The 25,131-nt window shown below is 47.6% G+C and overlaps 1 protein-coding gene across 2 annotated transcripts; it reads right to left on the reverse strand.

Moving 5' to 3' along the window:
* Positions 1-1,538: 1,538 nt before the first annotated feature.
* LBH (LBH regulator of WNT signaling pathway) lies at positions 1,539-24,833 on the reverse strand. 2 transcript variants are annotated; one of them, XM_081264495.1, is made up of 4 exons: positions 24,117-24,363; positions 23,626-23,654; positions 21,926-22,028; positions 1,539-1,910 (listed from the first exon to the last, which is right to left on the reverse strand). In XM_081264495.1, exons 1-4 carry the CDS (start codon positions 24,312-24,314, stop codon positions 1,722-1,724), a joined length of 519 nt encoding a protein of 172 aa, XP_081120621.1. In that variant the 5' UTR covers positions 24,315-24,363; the 3' UTR covers positions 1,539-1,721. The 2 variants fall into 2 exon arrangements, with proteins under 2 accessions (XP_081120621.1, XP_081120622.1); XM_081264496.1 differs by lacking the exons at positions 23,626-23,654; positions 24,117-24,363 and adding an exon at positions 24,591-24,833.
* Positions 24,834-25,131: the final 298 nt, after the last annotated feature.

Raw genomic sequence — 25,131 nt, forward strand, 5'->3', positions numbered from 1 at the left:
CATCGGTATTTGTATCACAGGCGGACGACAGAAGGAAGGGGGAGGGGGCAAGGGGTGGGGGGACCATGGGCTTCCCAGAACCAAATCCTGCCGACTGCCTGGTCAGCCCCCATGCTCCTGCCCCAATGTGCCTCAGAGCCACACTGCCCTTGAGGTATTAAATACAGCTAGACACACAAGTCCAAAACCGGAGGTCAACCTGGACTGTCCAGAGACCTGAGGGGACATTGTAGATGCCTTGGTTGGTCGAGCGCAACCCAAGAAAGGTTCTGGGTCCACCTCTCGGCTGCACAGTTCTGCTCGGATATAGAGATGTGGGAGAGTCTGTCCTGCAACCTGCTGCTGCAGAAGGTTTTGAGCTATGACGAGAAGCTCTAAGTCCAGAGGCTGATTTCTTCAGGCAGCCGCTGCCCTTGCCGGAAACAGGTGGGAGGAGGACAGGGATGAAAAGCCATCTTCCACAGGGACACAGAGTTCTCCACCCCCACACTTTCCTCCCACCTGCTTCCAGGAACTCCATGGGGAGAAGCAAGGATCTCATGATAACTCTGATCTCAGCCTGGATCCCACTGTTATTCCTGGGGAGCCTTGGTACCCCTGTGTAGTAATCCCAGGCTGTGTCAGTCCCTGGGATCTGCACAGAGCTCCCCCTCCACCAAGGAACACGCTCTCCTTCTCCTCCCACAAGAGAAACGGGCTAAGAACCTACATGGGAGTGGCTGCTAGTGGGCAGGCTGCAATCCACAGCTGGGGAAGGTGCTGGAGAAGAAGGAAGGGCAGGCTGGGAGCCCCCCTGCTCTGCTGCCTCTGTCCCCCTGACTCCATGGGACTCTGAGAGCAAGTCTTGGGAGGGGGCAGTGGAAGGAAGGGCCTTCTTGCCCAAGCATCAGCCTTGGGGCCTCCAGCAAGGGCAGGAAGTGCTCTTGCCACTCTGCAAAGTGCCAGCAGGCAAAAAGGGTCCTTCTGGGGAGTAAAGCTCAAAAGCGCTGCCTCTCACAAACCTCCAGTCTCCTGGGCTCGGAGAGCAAGCTGCAGCTGGGGGCAGAATCCAGGGAAGGACAGGATTCCTTTCCTGCACATCCCTCCAGCTGGCCCTGCAAGCAGCCCCTTTCTCTTTCTCCCTGTCCTCTCCTCTCGGTCACTGACCAACACTCCTGAACTAAAGGGGAAGGCTGGCAGTGGGTGAGACAGCAAAGCAGAGTGAGATGAAGACTTGGTTTTTCTGATGCCCCAGCAGCCAGCGCAAATCCGCCAAGCACTTCCTGGGTGCAGATCTCTGCTCAATGCTTTCTTAAAAACCTGTATCTTTCTCTCTTGCCTGGTGTTGGCTTTCTTACACCAAAGGTTCCTGGCCAGCTTGCCCATCCCCCTCACCTTCCTGGACCCCCCACTGCCTCTGGCTGTTGGAGTTCAGATACTGATCTCAGAAGCAGCACCCCTTCCCTACACCCCCGCCCCCTGCTCTCTGCAGCTTCATTTCTCAGAAGGCCTTGCAAGTTTTTGTCAGAGGGCTCCACTGCTCAGCGGATTAAAAAAAAAAAAAAAAAGACAAGAAAAGAAAAGAAAACCAATTTGGTGATTTGCAGGTGCAAAACGGAAGCCTCATTTGACATTTTCAGAACGATTGTGGCTCACTCTCTTCTTCCATCCAGATGGGAAAAAAACACAGTTCAGGAACAGATGCTGGCTGGCACGATCGACCCAGGGCACCCACTAGGACCCTACTGCTCCTTATTTTCTTTCGCTGTCTCTTCGCAGTTGTCGGGCTCATCCTCCTGAACCAAGAACTCCTCAGGGGGCCACCGGAGCTCCCCGCTCTCCACCTCTCCGTCGGTGGGTTCCACCACGATGGAGGGCAGGCGGTCCTTCAGTTTGCAGCAGCGGTCAAAGTCTGACGGGTCGGGGAAAATCTGAAATAAAAGCAGAGCAGGCACCTGGTCACACACACATCTGAAAGAGAAATTCAGTTCCTTCCTTTCACACACACGCATGGCAAGCTGAGTGCTGGCCCTCTGCCAGTGACCGTGCTAAGCCTTTGGGACCCTGGGAGGTAAGGCTGGAGCCAGGGGAATAAGTTTTGAGGGAAACTGTCCCTCAGGCAGACTTTGTTTTAGTCCTGAAGCTAAAAGTTTGCGGGGCAGTAAGAGAGAGCTGGAGAGAGGAGTCCTGGTCTGGGGAACTGGGGCTCACCAAATCTCAGACACTCTGCACCTTCAAGGCCATCTCCTCTCATCTCTCCATTTCATAACTGAGGAAACCCAGGCCCAGAGGGGTCAGGAGATTCACTCAAGGTCACACAGCTTGTTCATAGTAAGAAAACAAATGGAGTGGGAGGGAGAACACATTAGAAGAGATTCTGGCAGGTTTCTCGCTCCTGCAAGCATGGAGACAGGCCCATGGCAGCCTGAGATTCAGTACTGAATCTCTAACTGGATTCTTTATTTCCAGATAAAAGAATTAGAAATCATGTCACCACAGCAAGCCATGTCTTTCTTTGTAGCAAGTATTTTACACCTGCAGAGCAAAGCATGCAAGTACCCAAACATAAAGCTCCTGCCAGAGGCACCCAGTAGAAGCAGACAAACTACTAGGTTCTTTACATGGATAATTTCAAACCAACACAGTTGAAAACAGGTGTTACCCATGCTATCTTAAAGAATCCCAGGCTTGGGCAAGTAAGTTGACTAAGACCATACAGCCTGGAAATGAATGATACTCAAACCAGGTGTGCCTGACACCCAAGCCACAGTACTGCCCTGTCCCTCAAGTAGAGGGGTCCTGACCCCATTGCTACTATCAAGTCAAAGCCAAATCCAGACGAAGGCAGGGCCCCCAGTCACAAGCCTGCTGGAAACAAAATCCAAGGCCCCCGCCTTCTGCACCTGTGAACAACCCTTGGCTTCTCGCCAGCCCTACACCTGGGCGAGTCCACTTCTCCTCCCAGAGTCCCATCAGGAAGGCTGCATTTGTTAACACCTACTGTGTGTCCTGCCCAGAACTACAGGAACCCCCAGCCACGCTATAAAATCAAGGGCCAGTCTGGCTCTGTGGATCCCTATGCGCGCACTGCCCTGTGACTAGAGCTGACCCAATTTCTTTGTCCAGCAGCTTAAGTACTTAATCCACCGGGCTGCTGGTCCCTAGCCATTCACAGCCCTTGGTGACACACCTGAGAGCAGGAGAGGGGAGTCCTGGTCTGGGGAACTGGGGCTCACCAAATCTCAGACACTCTGCACCTTCAAGGCCATCTCCTCTCACCTCTCCGTTTCACAGCTGAGGAAACCCAGGCCCAGAGGGGTCAGGAGATTCACTCAAGGTCACACAGCTTGTTCATAGTAAGAGAACAAGTGGAATGCGGGGGGGGGGGGGGGGAACACATTAGAAGACATTCTGGCAGGCTACTCGCTCCTGCTGGATGGAGACAGGCCCATGGCAGCCTGAGGTGGAAATATTCAGGCCCCCCGCAACTCCTATGCTGCTCCAAGGACCTACAGAGTTACTGCACCCCAACTCCAAGCAGTGCCTTCCCAGCCAAGTCACACTCTGCCCATGTCACAGGCCATGTGGGGCTTCTGAGAATCACAGGCCCCAAGAAGCCTCTCCAATCCCTGCAGACCAGTGATTATTAACCATTTATCCAATAAAGGCCTATTGCTGGGGATTAAGACTTAAGCCAGCTGCACAGCCAGGCATCATTAAAGACTTAACAAGCCTCATAAAAAAGGATCGTAATAGCAGCCAGAAAGAAAACAAGTAGAGGAGGGGCTGGCCTGGGGTGGGGGGGAGGATGGTCAAAGGAGGCCCAGGGAAGCTGACCCCCATTCTGGGCTTTTCCTTCTGCCTGGCCAACCCTAACGCTCCACCCTTGGACTGCACTGTGCACAGAGGAAGGCAGGTACAGAGCAGGGAGTGGATCAGGTGGGCTATTTGGGTCCTCTGTTCCTTCTCCTGGGGAGTCGAGCCCCACCTGGGGCTCTGGGCATGAGCCAGGGCACCTCAAATGAGTGGAAGGCACACAAAGTGCTTTCAGAGATCACCTTGCTGAGGACTCATGGCCACCCCTGGGGCAGCAAGACCCTGGGATTCTGAGGGTTGCAGGGCAGAGCCAGGATTCCAAACTTGGTCTGCTTGTTTCCTGTGCCTGTGCCTTTTGGAACATGAACAGAACCACAAAACCTAGATGCCACTAGGTCAACACCCCATTTCCCAGATAGGAAACTGATTGGGAAAGGTGAGCAGGGCTCTGGGTCTCCATTGCCCAGTCAGCTTCTGGATGCCCCAGCCTGGTCTCCAGGATGACTGTCTGGCCAGCCCAAAAGAAGAGCTACTCAGTCTGGACACTTGTCCTCATGTCCTAGAACCCGAGGCAGAGCTGTGAGATATCAAGAGGAGATGGTTACCCAGCCCCACACAGCCCCTTTGCCCTGTCTCCACCCTCTGGGGCGGGCCTCTTGTGACAAGGCTGGGAGACATGAAAACTCGATTCTAATTATGATCACCCAAGCCAAGGAAGAGCAAAAGGACAAGAGTCAGGGCCAGGCCAGCAGGAGCCAGAGGACTTTGAAGTGTGGAAAGCATGTGATTTCATTACAAGCTGGGAATAGGTTTTTACCTAAAATAGGGGGAGGAAGACTAAAATAACGTTGATGATGATGGATGAGATTTGTGCTAAGCAGAATCTCCATCTTCACAATAATTCTATGAAGTATGAAGTGCTACGATCTTTATTTTATAGACGAGGAAACTGAAGAACATAGAGGGCATATGACTTGCACAAGGCTAAGTCCCTAGAAGGTGGCTGTACTGGGACCCAAATGGCTATAGGACTTCAAAGACGTGTTTATTTGAGGACACTGCGTCAAACCACAGAACCGAGACCCTCACACTGTCTTAACATCCATTGCATTTCAAGTCCTCTCAACCCCTCACCTCAGTTTCTTCTTTTGAGAAGTGAAGTGACCTTCTCGTCTCACTAAGTGAGTACAAGTTTTTGACACATATAGAGACTATAAAATACTTTGAAGACATCAGCAAAATTCAAATCGTAATACCTTCTTTGGAGCAGTCCCAACAGACTACAGTAAGTGTCCAATCTCCAAGCAAGAGGCAGTAATACTAACACAGTAATTAAAATAACTCCAAACAATGCTTTTCATACCAAGAGCTCCACAATTAAGTCTTGGGGGAAGTCTGAGCATTGAACTTCTGATACTGCTTCATTGCCAAAGACCTTTGCTCCCTGCATTGCTCAAAGCAGCAGCCATTAAAAAAAATTGGGAGTGGGGGGGGGGGGGACGACAAAGTTTGCTAATTATATACTTTAAATCACTGTAACAATTACTCTAATCCATCAGATTTTATTTTATTATCAGATTATAACAAATTGTGCCCCTCAAAGTTGTAGCTCTCTCCAAAAATAAACAGAAAGCACTCAGAACCAAACAGTGCTATGGTTTCCTTGCAAACAGACAGAAAGCCGGGCAAAGGGTTGCTGAGTCTTTTTCCAGCACAATCTTATCTCCGACAGCTGCTTAAGAGGCTGACCCCAAGGAGGTCAACATTTTTCCACTAAGTCATGCTTTTTAATCATCTAGGCAGCAGAAAAATGAGAGGTTGCAACTGCAATTTGATGGGGTGGGGAAGGCAGTGGAAAAAAGAACTCCTGAGCTGGACTTGCCAAGCACATGACAGGTAGGGCGAGGCAGCCAGCCAGCCCGGCATGCTGCCTGCCTGCAGGAACTGGCTGGGAATGAAGAGTTGCCCCTGTTCCAAAAAGAAACGGCTTCTGGTTAGACCTCCTAGCTCCAAGTGCCCCCCCACTTTTTTTTCTGGGATGAAAAAAAAAATCCTTCCTTCCCTCTGTAGCAAAGGCTCATCTCTAAAAGGGTCAGAAGGAAAGATGGAGAGGCTCTAAGAGGCATTTCCCACCTCATCCCTGGGCAGGGCAGGTCTAGAAGCATCGGCCCTGTGATTCTCCCAGCCCTATACCTCCTCCTCCTGCCTGCACTTCCCTCTCTATTGCATTAGGTTTCCCCAGCCAGTGGCTTACATCTAACTAATGGCACCAAGTTCCCTCCTTTCCAAATAGATAAAGTTTATCAACCACACACACCAAGAGCATCCAGGTCCTGCATGCCTGCATCCCCCATGTGTGGGACAAATAGGCATTCAACTCTGGTGACTGGAAATTTCACAGGGGACCCCACTGCAGAAGCATCCTTTGCCAGCTGGCCTTCAATCCCAATAGGTCCTGAATGTTGAGGACACAAACAGATTCTCTTAAAAGGTCAAGGGAGCTTCGGGACAATTTAGGAGGAAGAGACCACCTATGAGACAGAGTTTGGATATCAACGTACCGGCATTTCTGGCTGTAGAGGGCTGCACCGTGACCGGATGTTCTCAGTAACGAGAGCATCCCTATGCTGTCCCATTCAGCAGCCACTGGTCACTGTGACTACAGAGCACTTGAAATGTGGTTAAAATTCATGAATATAAATTTATCTATTACTTAGATAAATATAATATAAACACACTTTAATAAAAATTTCAATCGCTACCTGGGACTAGCGGCTACCACATTGGACAGATGATTGGTCATGAGCATTATGAAACCAGGACTGTCCTGGAAGACTGAGAAAGTTTGGTTAGCTGACCAAGATAGGTGGCCCCGGAGCAGAGAACTATAGGACCGGGGGCAAGCTCCTTCTGAAGATGAAGGATTCATCGGCAGACGCTTTTTGCGTGGGCATGGAAGTCACTGGTGAGCCAGCTCCCATTTCGTGCACTGAGGGAAACTGAAAGGCAATACCCAGGCTCCAAAGGCCCCAAATTTGGAGACCTAGCTATCAACTGTCTGCCTTTAAGCCAGGTGACCTAAACCTGGCCGCCTCTGGGGTGGGGAGAGGAGAGAGATGTCTGGCATCTCGTGTGGAAAATGTGAGTGGTACGGGTCGGAGCCGCCCTCCCCTGTGTGTGCATCGTCTCTGACAAACAACCCGAGCTGGCCACAAAGAGGGCGGAGGACTCTGCAAAGACAGGAGAGATGCTAATAGGGAAAGCAGACACCAGCAGGTGCAGGAGATGAAAGGTGCTTAACTGGACACAAAGGGCTAATTACCAGCTCTGCAAGCTGAGCCCCTGGCAATGTGGGCACCCTGCTCCTCTTTGCAGGGACACACAGAGGAAAGAAGTGCTGGGGGTTGGTGGCGGGTGGAGGGTGGGGGGTAGAGGGCCTGAGACAAATAGGCAAGCCAGCTCCCCAAGGCACTGTGCACAAAACCACACAGTAAATCTCCACCCTCTCTAGTTGCAGAGAGGAACAAAGACTCAACCCCAAAACTACTGTGGAAAATCACCATTCCCACAGGTGAGCAGGAGTCTGGAAGATCAGGCATTTGCCTTGCCCCTCTGTCTGTCTGTCTCTGTGACCTTCATGGAGTCATGGTAACTTCTCTGAGCCTCAGCTGCCTCCTGAGTGAAATGAGGGAGTCATTTCCACAGCAGTATTGTGGTGTTATACTGTGCTGGGTGTAGAGAGCCAGCCCCTTGCCCTTCTCGCTTCCTCTATAAATTGGAATTAATGCTAATTCTGATCTTACAGGGCTTTGGAGAGAATCACATACAGGTATGTATGAACAAGCTCTGTAAACTCTGAATTCCTAATGCTGGTTCTTATTATGTAAAGCTGGGGTCCCCAAGGACCCTTTAGAGCGAGAGCCTGGAAAACTGACAGCTGTAGCCTGGGACAGGAGCACAAGAGCAGCACTCTGGGCCTGTACTTACATAGCCCAGGCCAGGTTCTTTGGAGAAATGACTGACTTCACTGCTTTCCTCCCAGAGCCCCTGTTTCCCCAGGGCAGGGATGGGGCCAGCTGGAACGGAAACCACAGCCTTCTCCAGACCCTGGCCACTCAGCGGATGGTTGGTAGCCAGAGGCCTTCCCGCTACGGACCTCCCTTAGCCCACTCCAGGGACCTGCACCTGGGTAAGTCAGGTCCCTCCTGACCCCCAGGTTCCCGAAGTCTAGATTTCTTATTTTTCCTGGACAATGGATTGGCCTTGTGTGTTTATTCCTTCCTAGTGGGGGCTGGATTGTAACAATGGGCAGATCTCTCCCAATTCCTGCTCTTCCAAAGGTGGAATGAATGAGCAGCAGCTAAGACGAATGAATAACCCACTGTGCAGTTTGCCCCCTAATAATATGTGAAGGCAAGAAGTACTGTCTTTGAAATGCTCACCTCCTATTCTCTTATTAGCACTACGTTGTCAGTATGTTTTGGGCATCTTGCTGACTTTTCAAAGTGGCATGTAAGAACAGAAATAATGGTGGCTCAGGAGCAGAGGAGCAACTGAAGGGGTTCAGGGAGGGACGGGCCATCTCTAGCTCTGCTCAGAGGCCACTCAGCTCACTGTCCATCTCTGAGACTCTCATCTTGTTTTCACTCTTCTCTGGCCTGGAGCCATGGAACACCCACCTCACCCTATCCTGCCATATCCTGGTGTCTCTAATCCTACAGGGCACTTGGGCCGAGATTTGGGCTTTAGAGCAACTCTGGACCTCCTTCCTTTGGATCAAAGATGCTTAAGCCTCTAGCCTTGAAACTTAAAAGAAAAGGAAATCCTTGGGATAAACACCATCTTTCATAAACATCTCTCAAACACACACCCATCCTGCAAGTCCGGGAGTTCCAAATTCCGATTAATTAGCACTAATTGCTACTGATAATGCTGGGCCCAGGGAACTGATGAAATTTTTAGAATGTTAGAAATTTTTCTCCAAGTTCTCTGGGGTAGTGAGGAAAGACTGCAGTCTTGTGGCACAGATGATTTCAAATGCTTGTATCTTATTGATCACATCATCCCCCCTCTTGACAACAGAATCCCCAGTGGTCTGGATCCTTCTCTCTGTCTTCCATTGGTATCACTCAAATGTCCCAAGGCCACACCTCCTCTCTCTTTTAGAAAGCTCGGACTGGCCTAGCTGCCATTTCAACCAGCCCCTTATTGTTTGTTTTGGGGACAAAAAAGCTTGAATATTTAGCTGGTCCCACAGCTTTCTCATCCCTGTCTGTTCCCTTCCTCACCCCTGCATGGCTTCCAAACCCACCCCAGAATAGAAACGACTCTTTCTCAAGTCTCTGAGGACTTCCTTGCAGCCCTGTCCCATGGCCTTTGCTCAGCTTTTGGTCACTTCAGCAGCACCCTGCCAGGCCAATTCACCTTGTCCCCAAAGTGAGGTCATCAGCTAATTACCCATCTTTTGTCCAGTTTAAAATAATGTTTCTCCCCCTCAAACAAAAACTGCCTGATGGTATAGTTCCTGTCAAAGACACCTGGAGATTTAGTTAACCCCAACACAGCACTGATGCTGACAACTGAAGCAAACAGGGCCACATCCTAGAGGGACACCCATCTCTTTAGCCAAGAGTCTTACTATGCTCTCATCAGATGGATTTTATGTAGGCTAAAGAAGTGGTTCTCAAAGCTCAAATCTCCCAAGGTCCTTTCAGGGAGGGATGCACATGGTATTAAAATATTTTCCAAATAATACTAAGAGGCCATTCCTCTTTCACCATGTTGACACTCGTCCTGATGGTCTAAAAAGCAATAGGGACTAAAACCTCTGGCACCTTCCTAAGGATTAATGCAGTGCCTTCAAATTATACTTGTTGTCATTGTATTGTTTACCTCTTTCTGACAATTAAGACAAGAGCCAAACAACCAAAAACACAAAACAAAACAAAACAAAAACCTTAATGTTCTTGGTGAAGCAGTAAAGAACAAATTTTTATTTAATACGGACTCTAAAATAAATGTTGTTTTAATATTTGGAGGGATGAAATGAAAAGTACTTCTGCTGCTTACCAAAATACAACGTCATCTCCAGAGAAAGCCTGATTGAGTTGCCAGCTGAACCAGCCACTCTGACCAACCAACAAACTACTTCAACTTGGGTACTGAAGGTATATAATATATATATAAACATATATATATATATATATATATTATATACACACACACAAACATATATATGTGTGTGTGTGTATATATATATATATATATATATATATATATATATATATATATATTTAGAGCAGCTATCTATCTTCTTTTCAAAAATCTCATTTATTTTGAGCTCTGGATAGATATATTTTTTTAAAATGAACAAAATAAGTCTGTCACTTTGAGGAAAATGACTGTTAGTATTTGTCACCAATGATAAAAATAGAGCTTTAAGTGAAAATTATAATTCTGGAAAACTTGTATCAGTGCCCATGAGCTTGATAACTTCCTTGTACTTGAGGCTTTCTGATGACATTGGTAGAGATGTTAACAAATTTGACATTTTGCTACTGTGTAATGAAACATGTCAACATTTGGAAGATCTGCATAACTCAGTGAATCTATATTTTCCAAATGATGAATACAATACACCACAAAACCAAGCGTGGGTAAACAAATCACTCCAAATGCCAGATAGAGGAATGAATTTTAATGTAAGAGTAGAAAAAGCTCACTGATAAGATTTCTGCTATCACATAATGGGTAAGAAAGTACTACTTGTTAAGTTTTGGAAAAATATTTAAATTTTTTTAAAAAGATTGTTAAGATATTTCTTCATTTTCTAACTACAGAACTGCATGGTCCAGATTTTCATTTACTTCAACCAACATCTATTACAATGGATTGACTCATGGAAGGCGAACATGAGAATCTAGCCAACTTCCATTAAACCAAACACAAAAGAGACTCACAAAAAAATGTAAACAGAGCCTCTCTTCTCACTGAACTTTTTCTTTTTGGGAAAAATATAGTTATTTTTATGAAAAATTGTTATTTATATTAACATAATGGTTTCATTGTTATTCTGAGTGAATTGATATATAAAAAATGAAAAATTCTGCTTTGATTTCTAAAACAATAAATATCCAGACATACTCCACATACACAAAAGATCCTTGGGAGATCATAAATAATTTTTAAGAGTATAAAAGGGACTAAGACCAAAAATTTGTTGGCCTGGAGGAAAAACAACAACAACAACAACATACGGAGACAACCATGCACGCCAAGACATGGGAAGACAACATGTATTTTAAAAGTGAAAAAGACTTGAGGGGAACAGCAAATATGCCCTCAAAGCATCTAAAAGCAGGTACAAGAGAGAGCGCACATCAATCCCATGTGAACCTCCAGCAGCGGACGGAGGATTTCACCTCATTATTCAACCTTCTAACAAAAACAATCGAGATTAGAGGGAAAATAAGGTCCAAAGAAGTGACGCAAGTGGCCTGAGATGGCACAGACAGCAGAGAAGCCAAGATCAGAGTCCAGTCCCAGATTGTTAGTCCATAATCCCTCTGAGCTGAGGGATTCTGAGCTCTGAGTCCCTGGCAGTGTCCAGAGAACCCCCGGGTGACCCAAAGTCATGCTACCATAGAAGATGTTTCTTGTCAACACTACTGTCCAGTCTCCAGGCTACCCTCCTGCTCTGAAAATCAGCAGTCCTGACTCCAAGGGGGATCTCGACACCCAGGGATCCAAACATTTTGTTTGCAAACCCCCTAAAAATTTTTGAATAACTGCATCTCCTTTCACATGTCCTAAAACTCCTAATATAAATAATAACACCTGAAAATAAAACACATATACCACTCTTTTTTTCAATGTACTTGCTGGGTTATAAAAACTACAGCAGTTTGATATCAACCATCTCCCACTGGAAAACCCCTGACCAAGCTCCTATATTTCATAGTACTCCTTCCTCTCCTTGAATCTATATTTCCATCCCACTTCTCCATAAAACTTTTTCTTAATGTATTTTTATTTTTGCCAAATGTTTAGCCATTAGCTTTTCATACTTCTTTGCAATAAAAAAGTAAATTTTTATATTTAAATGGACATTATTAAAAATATTCTGTGACCTTACGTTTTGGTTAATTAAAATCTGGATTTGCTTATTGCATCTATTAGTATCTAACTGATTGATGAACGTATCACAAACAATTACTAAATACAAGATTTTTTTTTTTTTTTTTGGTACTGGGGATTGAAATCAGGGATGATTTACCACTGAGCTACCTCCCCAACCCTTTTTATTTTTTTATTTTGAGACAGAGTCTTGCTAAATTGCTAAGGCTGGCCTTGAAATTCCAAACCTCCTGCCTCAGCTTCCCAAGTCACTAGGACTACAGACATGTACCACCATGTCTGGCCATAAAGGTAAATTTTTACTATACTGCTTTCTTACTGTGAAGGAGGGGTGGGACTTATGGGGCTACCTGGACAGTACATTCTGAGTGGTCCATGTGTTTGAAGCCCCTAAAGTTTCCATCCTGGGGAAGGCAACTTGAAAGAACTCAGGAGGGTGGGTGGCAAGGACAATCTCGACAGAGAGGTAGGAAAGGGACCCTGGTGAGGCCAGTCTGCAGGAACTGCAATTTGAGAAAAGCCACCAGAGGAAGCTAAAGGTGTAGACATGGATTTCCTGAAAATGCTTCCTGCTGTCATGTCCCCTGGAAAGTGTCTGTGAACCCCTGGGGCAGCTGCCTTCCTGTTTTAACACTTTGTTCAAATGTGAAGTAGTGTATACACAGACACATTATCAAGAAGTAATTTGGCACGAAAATCTCCAATACTACAGTGCCAAGGAAAACAGCCAGGAAGGATCCTGGTACTTCTACTGCCACATCTGAGGGGGCAAATGACCAAAGAAAGACAGAAATCATAATTTAATATTAGCTGTCTTTATGGATGTTTCTAAGGGGACTTTTGAAGAAAACAAATTCCTTCATGATAACAACAATGATGTCCCCTAAAAGAACTGTGCTGAGGAATTTCACACACAAGCTCTTGCCTGGGTTTGCCAGCCTCAAGGGACCGCCTTGCTCATCCCTATCCAATCCACATGCCTGTTAGGTTTTTTCTTTACTCACTTATTTAAATCATATTTGCTTAAAAATAAAACTCTATCACTACATAAATGGGAAACTAATATTATAGATCATAAGTGGTTATCATAAAATGTACTAACATTTTAAAAAGTTGTCTATGTAACATCCAAATTAACTTTGTAAACCACGAGGAACATGGGGACCCTACTGGAACACTGGCTGGGACTGTTCACATGCTTCAAACACCTGCAGCTTCACAGGCTTATCAGGTAGAAGGTCCTTGGATGGGGTACAAGATGTCCTTTATGTTTCATTCTACTTCTAAGAGTCCAACCCAGTCTTTTTTTTTTTTTTTAATGTTTTAATATTTATTTTTTAGTTTTCGGCGGACACAACATCTTTGTTTGTATGTGGTGCTGAGGATCGAACCCGGGCCGCACGCATGCCAGGCGAGCGCGCTACCGCTTGAGCCACATCCCCAGCCCCCAACCCAGTCTTAATTCCAGGGAAGCACTATTTTTCAACGATGAGCATTTCATGAACCAGATACAGGGCCCCAGGGATGCCAAGAGGGGCATGGGCTAAGTATGCCTCTGGTCAAATTTCAGGGTTCTTCAGACCAAAGCGATTTCTCTGGTTTTTTCATCGTTACATGGTACTCCAATGTCAAAGAAAAATAGAGACCCATACACATTTGGAATCCAGAGTGCATCAACGTACCTACCATGGGTCAAGACTATCATCATTAGCAGACAGGTGTGATGGTGGCATACACCTGTAATCTCAGCAACTTGGGAGGCTGAGGCAGGAGGATCTTGAGTTCAAAGACAGTCTCAGCAAGTTAGTGAGGCCTTAACCAACTTAAGTTAAAACCTGTCTCAAAATTTTAAAAATATAAAAACGACTGGGGATGTGGCTCAGTGGTTAAGCACCCCTGGGTTCAATCCTGATACTTAAAAAAAAAAAAAAAGAATATCATCACTAGCTATTTTGCAATGCTGGTTAAATGGCGCTTAAACATCATCAATTATTACCATCATGCTTGAAATAATTAACCATGGGAAGATGTATAACACCTTCTAAAATGCTAAAATACCCAAGCACTTTTCTAACTCTAGCTTCTCCACTTCTCCATCTCTATATATGTTACACCCTGTGATGCTATTTGCTAGAACTTTCAATGCTGGGAGCATAATAAACTCTTTTATTTATATTTTCTGTTTTTCAGGGAATATAAAATCAAAAGCCTAAATGATGTTGAATCTCTTTAAGTCAAGTAATTCTACTTTCAGGAATTTATTTCAAGGAAATTAATTAGACCCGTGCAGAGGTTTATGTAAAATGATGTTTCGGAGCAGTGTTCTTTGTAAGAACAAAATATGCCACAACCTAAATATTCAGCAGTAAGAAATGGTACATAACAAAATGCTATATTACAAAGAAAACCAAATGACAAGAACATAGTCACAATATGTTAAATGACAAAAGCATTCACTACAGCACACACGCTATTATTTCAATTTTATTTTTTAAATATAAGTACACAGAAACCTGTTGAAAGAAAACATACCAGAATGTCTCAGTGATAGGAATATGGGTTATTTTTCTTTTTCATTTTTCTTTTTTTGGTACAAAGGATTATTGAACCTGGGGTACTTTACCGCTGAGCCACATTCCCAGCCCTTTTTATTTTTTGAGATAGGGTCTTGCTAAGTTGCTGAGGCTGGCCTTGAAATTCCAATCCTTCTGCCTCAGCCTCCTGAGTCATTGGGATTATAGACATGTGCCACCATACCCAGCTAAATATTACCTTTTAATGATAATGTGCACTCACAAACTCACATTTTTACCTTTGGACTAAGATTATTCTAAAGAAACAGTATAAATTATGCACAGGTTGGTTGATAGAATTATATGTAAATTATCATATCATTTATAAGGAAATAATATGACCTAAAAATTTCAACAATGGAAAATAGTGAAACAATCTTATAACTTTAAGCATATATTAAAAATGATAGCTTTGGGTTTTTTGTTTCGTTCTGTTTGTGCAATGCTGGGGATTGAATCCAGGGCCTCGCACATGCAAGAAAAGGGCTCCATCATTGAGCTATATCTCCAGTTCAATTCTGGAGTATTTTTAAGGTTAAGTTGTAATGTGCTGGTGATAGATGCTGTTAAGACTGCAGAACAGAACAATGTATAATTATTGCTACATAGAGTTCTAAGTACATTGGAAAAAGAAGGCAAAAGATGCTCAAGTGTTAACAGCTGTGATTTACACATGGTAACTGGAAAACAAAAAGTTGAATGAAGAAAATAAAAATTTTATAATGGGCATAAAAATTTGAAAAGCACAAAAATCATACAACATGCACTATATCCAGAATGATATGAAATTACTAACAAAGAGAGAAAGAGAAGGAAAACATTTCCTATAACTACAACACTCTAATCTTTAACAACTGTGCTAACATTCTGCCTTCCAACTGTGTGTGTTAAATGGCTCTTAACCGTGTGTGTATGTGTGTAGTGTAGAGTGTCCGCAGGCAGCGGGTTCCGTCCAGAGGGCTCGACAATTGCTTTAAGCTCTACAAAGTAAAATTAGAAGATGATTCCAAGGTACATTTACAATTCTGTCTGGAAACCACCCCAAGTCAAGCCAGGAGAAAGTCACGCAGGCCTAGAGACCAACCATCTCGGGAAAGACATGTGACACCTTCTTCGCTTGGATCTACCCTGCTTTATGTGAGAGATCTGAAACCTAAAACCGTCCTTCCTATTGACTCCAGGAAACTTTCTGTTCAAGAAGCAAGTAATCGATGCTGATTCAGCTACAGGTTTGGGGGCCTGTTCTCCAGTTCACCTAAGATGAGCTGCCCACGGAGCAAGACAACTAAGCCCAAAGGGGAGAGAGCCAAGGGAGCTCCCCAGCTCCCCAGGGCTGGCTTGACAACAATTTGGAGAAATTTTAGGCAAATTGGTTTCAAGATGGATCTGTGCAATAAGAAACCATTGCCAAGTCAAGGGGAGGCAGTTGGCACAAGGTTTGATTTGCTGACACAGAACCTTCCTAAAGTGGGAAGGGCAGGTGGGGAGGTGAGAGGCAGACAGAGGTGATGCTGTGGCTACTAGACTGGAAAGAAGGGAACCTCAGCGAGTCGGGGCCCTGTGTGAATGAAGGGCCTATCTTCATGTTCCCTGAGGATTATTTCAGGATCAGGCCTGAAAGATCACTTCAGGACATTCGCCAGACACCCAGGAATAGCTCTTGACTTCAGTCACAAGATTCGCCACCCAAACTCATCCCTTTCTTCACAGTACAACCCTCCATTCTATCCTACGTGGGGGCTGGGTCGACTCAGAAAATGCTGACCCTATAAAAATCTACACTATGGGACTGCCAAGGCACAGGCCCGGTTCTCAATGCAGGGAAAGGAGAGAAAGGCCCGGTCCATCATTCAGCGCTCATTAAGTGACTGTTTATAGGACACCGTGGCCGGTACTGTAGGAACAAAGACAGTCTAAGACATGGCCCCTGGCTCTGTGGTGTGACGAACACCCAACCACTGTGAGCCGGAGGCGGCAGGGCCAATACGGGCCTTTTGAGAGGAGGCTGTATGGCTGTAGTGTGCAGCCGGCTGGCTGGGCAGTGAAGGAAGCTTGTTCTCTCCCTGGCTGGGCACAGACCCACTGTTGTGCCCACAGGGGAACGGGGAGAGGGAGACTTCTCCCATGGGAACAATTCCAGCCTTCTGCGGTCTGATCCAGGGGCCTTCCACAGCAGGCTCTGAGTACAGGAGGAAAGTGCTGGATCCTCATGCAAAGTGGACTTGAGGTGAATAAGGATGCAGTGTGTGCAGAGGCAGCTCAATGCCACTCAGAGAAATGGGCTCCTTGTGATTCCAAACCCAGAAGCCAGAGCTGCCTCTCATACATCACACTGGTGTGATTTTTACCCAGGAGAGCGGTGGAGGGAGTTGGGATGGAGAAAGAAAACTTGCCATGATTCCAGTAACATGTCGTGTCTGTGGCTGGCTGTCTCCTGCCAAGTGTTTTGGAATTTTAGCTTTATGTCTCTCCAGGGACTCCTGTGCCTTTTTAAAGTCTGATGTTGTGAAAGATGGTTTCCTGGTGACCATGGGACTTGTGTGCAGTTGCTCAGTGGGGCCTCTCGAGCTCTGGGGGACATGCAGGGGTAACCAATGAGACAAGAGGACTCGGGAGGAGGACACAAACAGAGCTGATAAGTTATTCCCAGAGTGACCTACATGCAGGAGCTTGAGGGGGACAGCAGTATGTTGCTGAGCAGCAACCTTCCTGAGGCCCTAACCCAGGAACAGGAAAGCTAAGCCCAGCCCTTGTGTAGACACATGCATCCCACCCTGATGGGAGCAGCACAGTGAGCCAGGCTCAGGACATTTATGAAGGTGGCTCCGTGTAGGGGTGCATGAGGACAGTTCTGAAATGCTGCTGTTCCGTGCTCTCCTGGACCAGAGAGGAATCACTGTTCCTGGTAAAGAACAAGGGGCTCTGAAGAGAGAGCAGCTGGCTGTGGATGAGCCTCTGAGACAGAAGGGGCCACAAGACCCTGTCCAGGGCCCAATTCCCTGGGAGCCGATTCCCAGCTCCCATGAGTCCTCCCCAGGACAGAGTGAGACTGAGGCTCCGAGACCTCAAGAAGCAAATAACAGGCACAGGCAAAACCATCTGGGCCACTTCTATCCCTCCTCCTCCCTTGGATTACTCCCTCCTGCCCTGGGAGATGAAGGGGAAGATGGAGAAGCTCTCTGCTCAGTAGATCAAAAGGAACACACAGGGAACCGGAGCAGTGCATTCTGCGAAGAAATTGCTCCTTCTGGTTTGAGAGTGGCATCCCTTGACTCCCTGAGAAGGAAAGTCTGCTGCTTGCCTGCCTAGTAGATGATATCAAGTAGCAGAAGTACATGACCAAGAGCAATGGCAGGTGGAATACCAAGGCAACCAGTCAGGAGTGTGCTCTGCTTAGAAAGGGATCCCCAGAAAGAGTCCCCAGGAAGGACACTGATATCAGATCTTATTGGGGATGCTTTAGAAAGGACAGTTTAAAACTAAGAAGCCATAGTTATGTCTTGACCTTGACGTGGGTAAAACTGTGGAGGCCTACATGCACTGGGCTGGGGGGAGTCAGGCAGCAAGACCAGAATCCCAGTGCCTCTTGGGTTTCAGCACCAAAAGAGCCCAGAAGCTCCTCTAGGATGCTTCCCTGTACAGAGCCCAGACCAATGCAAGCCTAGCATAAAAGGAGACCCAGTCAGAGATCCCCAAGCACCACATGCCTAGAGTCCTAGAGCCAGGGAAGGAGCAGGCTTCCCAGGCAGCCGCTGACTTGTTTTCATGGACAGCAGACATTCCTGTCCCACAGGTTGGTGACTTGGGGCCTACAGTGTAGGCAGGAAGCTAAAGCCTTCAGGGTCATAAATGTCCTCATAGAGACCTCCCACTCAGCTCTGAGAGTCAGCTGTCACCAACAGCCTGCTCAAAAGGTACTCAGACTTTCTAGTAACTATTTACTCACCCAACCTGTGGGATGACATAATTCATGCCAAATAAATGTGCAGACATGGATATCACTTATCTGATGTGATATCCAAATGGTACTGGCTAACAATATAGTACTATAAAAAGACAAAAGATGGGGCTAAACTGGATCTTTTAGGATAAAAAGGGCATTCACTTGGAACCCTTATAGGCATGGGCCTGAGCAGATCTAAGAAAGAGATGAAAGTGGCCAGTTTCTGAATCAAGAGACTTGCCCACCATCCACTTAGCACCTGCTCTGTGAAGGCACTGAGCCAATAGGTGTGGGGGCAGGGTACAAAGGTGATAGTAAGTCATCTCCTGTCCTGGAAGACCCAGGCAAGAACAAGGTAAGGCAGGACGCATATCCTCAAAGCCCAGCACAACATCCTGGCAAAGTACAAAATGCCACAAGCACTGAAAGAAAGGTCACATCCAGTACAGAGAAATCAGGAAAGGTTCATTCTCAATAGGTCTGAAAGGTGGGGGAATGACTGACAAAGTCCAATGGGCCATTATTTGATGACCTTGTTTCAAGGTCAAACCACAAGCCTGAGATTCTATTTCATCTGCCAAGTTGGGATTGATGTCTCTTTCCCACTCTCAGTTCCTTGGAAAAGCAGGTCTTAATAAAAGCCACATACTATTATTATCCTCAGGAGGAAAGCCAAGAGCAGAGTTCTGAGATTCCCACCCCCAGATCTGAGCCAAGCCCAAGCATGCAGAGAGACCAGCTCCGGCCAAGAACCAGCACAGCCAATCCCCAGAGCTCTGGTGGGAAAGCTTTTAATTGGATAGCACTAATTTGAGTGGGCCCAGAGAAATCTGTCACGTGAGAATCGTTAGACCAGCTCACTAGAGTCTCTCACTTGGCATATACTGGGGTGAGCCAAAGGGTGTCTGCTGCTGTAACAATTACATGACACATGGTGTGGCCTCCTGAAAGCCTTCATTTTATTTCATATCCCAGCCCTATTCTGGCTTCCCTCTTCCAGACCTTCTTAGATTCTATAACTCAGATTTGATCATTGCTGCCCATACCTGGATTGACCATAGCTTCTGTATGGCTCATATCTAGAATGACCAGATTGCCTGTGTACTTGGTCAAACAGTATAATTTCTCCCCTTTCTCTTCATTACACAACCAAGAGCCCTTTCTGAAATCATTTTGTTGACAAAGTGCTTTGAAGTTCCAGGCAGGATCTTTTGGCACTGGGCAATAGTCCTCACCCAAGGGGAAGGGACAGATTTCCTGGGGGCTGTGAGAACTGGGCTCTTGGTCCAGCACCTTAAGGGAAGACTAGAGTAATTTTTTCTTATTGGTGTGATATCACAGGAGCCCAGAGGTGACTTTATTTTCCTTCAGCATTGCAGCCCCAAGTAAGACTTCCTCACCCAGCATGGCAGCCCGGTCCTCCATCATCACCTGCACCAACCCTCAGATGCTGCAGAAGGGCCTGAAGCACTTGAAGGGCTGAGAAAATTGTCCTGCAGTGCCTGGCCCTTTATCCTGGGACTTGTTTAAAGGAGAGTGTAAAAAAACACATGCAAGAAGTCAATGACTGTGTTTGGAAAGGTTCTGTGATGGAAATCTAAAACCCTGAAATGAAAGAAAATCTCACCTGTAGCCACAAAAAGATTCAGTCTGACTCACAGGCTTGGAAACTGATATCCAAAAACAGCCTAGTTGGTAGGCCAGGAACTTCTCCACCTCCCACCAGACCCTGGGGCTCTCAACTGCCTTCCTCAGACCCACTGGGGGAAAGAACCTTTTCAGCCCTTCAGGCTAATGGAATCCTCATTAACAGCCCGCAGGAGGGGCCTGACTCTATTGATACAAAACAAAGGGGCCTCCTTGAGCCTCCCAAGGGAGTCCAAGCCTGTTCCCAACCTCAGCTTTCATCCTGGCCCTTTGATCACTCTCCCCTCATCAGTCTGCACCTACTCTGGTTTTCTATTTGTTTCTTTCTTTACAAAATAAATGCCCCTGGAACAGCTCTAAGGATGACCAGCCAGAGTGAGTCTAGACTCTAGCCAGAACCAGCCCAAGGTGGAGGTATGCCATGAATCAGAAGAGCGAGGCTTGGGGCTGGAGAGAGCCCTGTCTCCAACTCAGCTGGGGGCTGTGTCCTCCTCTGTGGAGCAGGGTGAGAACTCCCACCTGAGCTGTGGCACAGCAAGCAATGTGTGTACAATGCTTGGTCCACAGCAGGCATGTGGTTCATTCCTGCAGCATGGCCCCTCTCACCCCATCTGTCTTCCCTGGACCAGCAGCTCTATAAAATCCCCTAGCCTCACAGTCTTCCCTTACAAACAGAACTCCTCCTTCCCCCAAATTTAGCAACCTAGGAACTCTCCTAGACTATCCAAAAGCAATTTGCCCCAGGGGTAACAAGTGCTCTGTCACCAGCCTGGTAAGACCCCTGGGGGTAAGAGAGTGAAAATGTCACTTTGTTCCTTTTCATGGTCTTTATGCATTTTGGATCTACCAGACAGGTGATCTCTAAGCTAGTTGGCAGCCACAGCAGCTAATGTCTGCTGGACTCTTTGTGTCCCAGGCACTATGAATGCCTTAAACCCATCCTCTCACCCTGCTGACTTATCATCACAATCTTATGAGGTGAAGTCTATTGATACCCCACTTTACTGATGAAGAAATTAAGGTTTCCTGGCATTTGGGGACTGGCCTTAAGGTCACACAGCTCTTACAGGTGGCTTTGGGACACAAAACCAAGTGTGCTTCTGTTAGGAAACAGACATATGAGGATGGTGGGAACCCAAGGTTAAGGGCCTCTTCAAACGGGCCCACTGTACTGAACCCCACATGCTTTCCTTTCCAAAAGGCAATTTACTGCAGCCCTGCCTGGCCTTAGTGGACAGGATATGTTACATTCCTCAGCAAACTACCTGTTAACTGCAAGAGAAACGCAGGCCCAAGATAATGTTGACAAGAGGAACTCAGGATATTTTTGTGACCAGATCCTGAAACTCTGGGAGATAAGGGTCATTCCTCCTAACCATAAAATCTGTAAGAATTCATGGTTAAGAATCCAATTAGAACCTGCCAGCATGGGCCAAGGTGACCTAGAGTTGCCATGACGGTGGGATCTTGAAAGTCTGATGTCATCCTGCTGTCAGTCAAAAGTCAAGAGGTGAACCTGGGTGGGACTCTCTGGAAACTTCTCTGGGATCCCCAATAAAACTGGAGTGCAGGACAGGCACACTGCCTTTCTCCTCTCTGAGAGGACCCACTCTCTCCCTTGAGAATGTCCCTAACCCCTTTCCTATTTCTTCAGTAAACTCATTCCTATTACTCTGAGCAACATGTCTAAAATCTTTCTGATTTGATCACATGAGTCAGGGTTTGAAGAGAGGGTCTTCATGCTGTCTTAGTTTTTCTAAAGTCCCCAGCTCTGTAACACTTTCAGCCCCAGCAAAAGCCACCATACTCTAAGCAAGAGTACTTAACTCACCTGATAGGAAAGGCCATCCTTCCGGGGGTTGAGGCCAATCTCCTCCATGGATGGGGTGTTCATCATTACCTCAGTCATCTCGGCTGATCTCAGATAGTCAGGGCTGCCAAGAAATCCAGACCAACAGTCAACAAATGCATGCATTTTCCTCCTCTGAGCCTTCACTTGCTGTGAGACCAGGGGAATCTCTGGAGGCAGGATAAGAGGTGCTCAGAACAATGCTTGCACCAAAACAAGCTCACACGCTTCCAAACCTTCCAAACCCATAGCACCAGGGCCCTTGTCCAGTCCACTGACAAAGCTCCATCTGCAAACCTTCTTCTTCTGACTCTCCTGAATATTATAGTCCCATCTAAGACAGGGCAACCCTGAATTTTTCTTTAAAGACAGAACTAGAATAAACCACAACAGTAGATGGCTGAGTCCATGTATCCATATTAAAACCAACTCAGCCAGGTCTTCCCTCCACCCCTCCACTTAAAAACAAAAGTAATCCTTGTGTGAATTTCCAAAGGGGAACTGCATGTTATTATTACATAATAACAATAATAGGCCAGCCTCAGGGAGACAAAGTCCAATCCTGCTGCCTTCCTAAATGTCTGTCTGTCTAGTGCTCCTTTTGGCAAAATGTCCCACTTAAAGCCCCAAGGGGTCAGCTTTTCTGCAAGCTTCACATCTGCCATCCAACCCCCTTCTTTAGCCCCAGCAGCAGCAGCTGCAAGCTCGCAGCTTGAAAAACATCCCCTGGATTAAAAAGCCTTAAGGATACTGGGACTCTGATTGCAAAGGAAATTTCCAGAGGGGCCAAGCTGGCCCACCAATGGCAGACATGTGAAAGTGCTTTGTACTCTCTAAAGCAGGATACAAATGTTCCATTATCCTTGCACAAGCCATGGGCACACACAGGGTCCTGTATGCATAATGCCAAACCCACATACCAAATCCAGGTACCCGCTACACAATACCCAGCATTTTCACCATTATGTCTGTGCACATGGTTTAAAAAAAAAAGTGAAGCATGCTTTAGAGACTATATCTAAGGAAGCAGTGATACCAGACTCCTCTTCATTTTTTAGTTACTACACAGAGTAGAAATGACATTGGTTTTGGAAGCAGAAGCAATAGGTTCTTGTCTAGGCTCTGCTGCTGAAGTGTGCATGATCCTGAACAAGTGTATAACCTCTGAGCCACAGGTGCCCTGTTTGTTACTAAGATGTTATGTTAAGGGCTAAGGTCTGGGTAAAACTGTTGCAGACTGTGAAGACCTGATCAATAAAATAACCCTGAACTTTAATTTTTCAGGAGCTAATATCCCTGAGGGGCCTTAACACTCACCTTGCAAAATTTTGACCAGAGGCACAAAGCCTCCACCAACCTTCAAAGTCTCACCTATAAGGCACCTGGATACCTGCACATTATTAGGGGATAGAGGGGTCGGGATTCTGGAAGAGAGGGGTGTACAAGCCTCAGGGGTGGGGGGATTTTTACTTTGTTCTAAGAGTTCAGTCCCCTCTCTAAACAGAGGCGGGTTGTGATGGGGGAGGGGAGACTAAGAGAAGATGCTGGGTTTAGATTGAAAGGCTGGAACCTCCAAGAGGCAAGTCCCTCCCGGGTCTTGGAAAGGCTGCCGCTGACCCTCAAAAGAAAAAAAAAAAAAAGTACCAGGGAAGCACCCACAGGGCTAACGCTCGGTTCTTCACCTGATATGAGGCGCTGTCCTCGCTCGGGGCTGTGGCCCGGGCCCAAAAAGTTGAAGTGAGAAGTATGAACTTTCCGGTTCCTGGGCTCGGCTGCGCTTGGGATAGGGCTGCGCCAAGGCTGGAGCCCGCTTTCCCCTGGCTGGGAGGGAGCCTGTCCCTAACCCCGGCCGGGCTTCGCTGAAAGCGTGTTCCGGGGCCACCCGCACTCGTCCCCCCTCCTCCACCTCGGCCACTCCTCCACTTTGCTTAGCTCAGGAAGGAAGAAGCAGCCGGCGCGCAAGTCCCAGCAACCAGGGGCCTCTCTGCATCCTTCCTATCTCCCATTCCCGGCCAGGGGCAAATCTCTGCCGCCCCCAGCCCCCGCCCCGGCTCCTTTCATTTCTGCACCGCGAGAGAGTCTGCTCACTTAAAGGCGAGTGGGATCTTAGGGACTATGCAGAGGGCAGAGGGTCGAGGAGGGTGCAGCGTGTGCCCTGCTGCTTGTGGCTTACGTGTGGGGAGCGCGTCCCCCTCCCTTCCCCGGAGCTCTGCAAACGCCACGGCTGCACCAGCTCAGCCCCGCTGCAGCCGGCCTCGACGCCGAGACTTGCATGCAAACAAAAAGAAAAAGGGGAGGGGCTCTGGGAGAGTAGAGCCCCCTGCGCCAGGCTGGGCGCGCGCTCCTGCAGACTCCGCATAAGGGGTTTCATTACCCGGGTTTCGTTGGGACCCCAGGCTCTCCCCACCCACCACCACCACCACACACTCCAGCCGTGAAGGTTCCGAGTTCACTTCCTTTGTCTGGATGCTCTCAGCACCACCTCCCCCCACCCCCACCTTTGCAACCTTGACGCTGACTCCTTCAGGGGCTCCCAGCGGCGGGTTAGCACTAGGCGCTAGTGTCACCGGAGCCTGCACGAGCGGGTGCCCGGGCCCCGAAGCCTCGGTCGTTAGACCGGCGCCCGCCGCAGGCGCAGGATACTCACCAGTGAATGGGGAAATATACAGACATGAAGTCCTAGGGAAGGCTGACCCACGCCCTTGTGATTTAAAAACGGTCACTGCGTCCCGAGTGAGGATGACACGGGCGCAAACGGGCGCGGCAGAGGCCGAGCGCGAGCACTGGGCATTCGCCGGTCCGCCTTTCCCAGACAGCCCGGTTGCCAGCGGCGTCGGCGGTGCAGACCGAGCGCCCTGCTCTTCACCGAGCTCCGGCTCCCACAAAGAGCCGGGGAAGCTGTATTTATAGGGGAGGGGGCGGGGTTTGGCCCCGAGAGGCCCCGCCCTTCCTCGCCCACTCCTGGAATAACGTCACCAAAATCATGAATGGCTTCAGCGCTCGCAGCTCCCGCGGGCGGCGACTCGGGGGCGCGCTGAGCTCTGTTCCCCGAGGGCCGTGGTTTGCTGCAGCCCGAAGCACTGCCCCCTTCCCACGGCTCACACACACGCACACACGCACGCACCCGGCCGGTGTTCAATGTCAACGCCGCTTCCTGCTCACAAACCCGTAGGCATCTGCAGCCCCCC

Source organism: Spermophilus citellus (assembly GCF_964194105.1).
Source record: "Spermophilus citellus genome assembly, chromosome: 13".
Taxonomy (NCBI): domain Eukaryota; kingdom Metazoa; phylum Chordata; class Mammalia; order Rodentia; family Sciuridae; genus Spermophilus; species Spermophilus citellus.

Excerpts from the sequence above, each read along its gene's own strand:
- LBH (XM_081264495.1), bottom strand. The coding sequence starts at position 24,314 with ATGAAACCCCTTATGCGGAGTCTGCAGGAGCGCGCGCCCAGCCTGGCG. Across the intron at positions 22,029-23,625 it reads AGGACAGCGCCTCATATCAG|CCCTGACTATCTGAGATCAG; the intron begins GTGAAGAACCGA and ends ATTTCTTGGCAG. Across the intron at positions 1,911-21,925 it reads AGGATGGCCTTTCCTATCAG|ATTTTCCCCGACCCGTCAGA; the intron begins GTGAGTTAAGTA and ends CTTTTATTTCAG.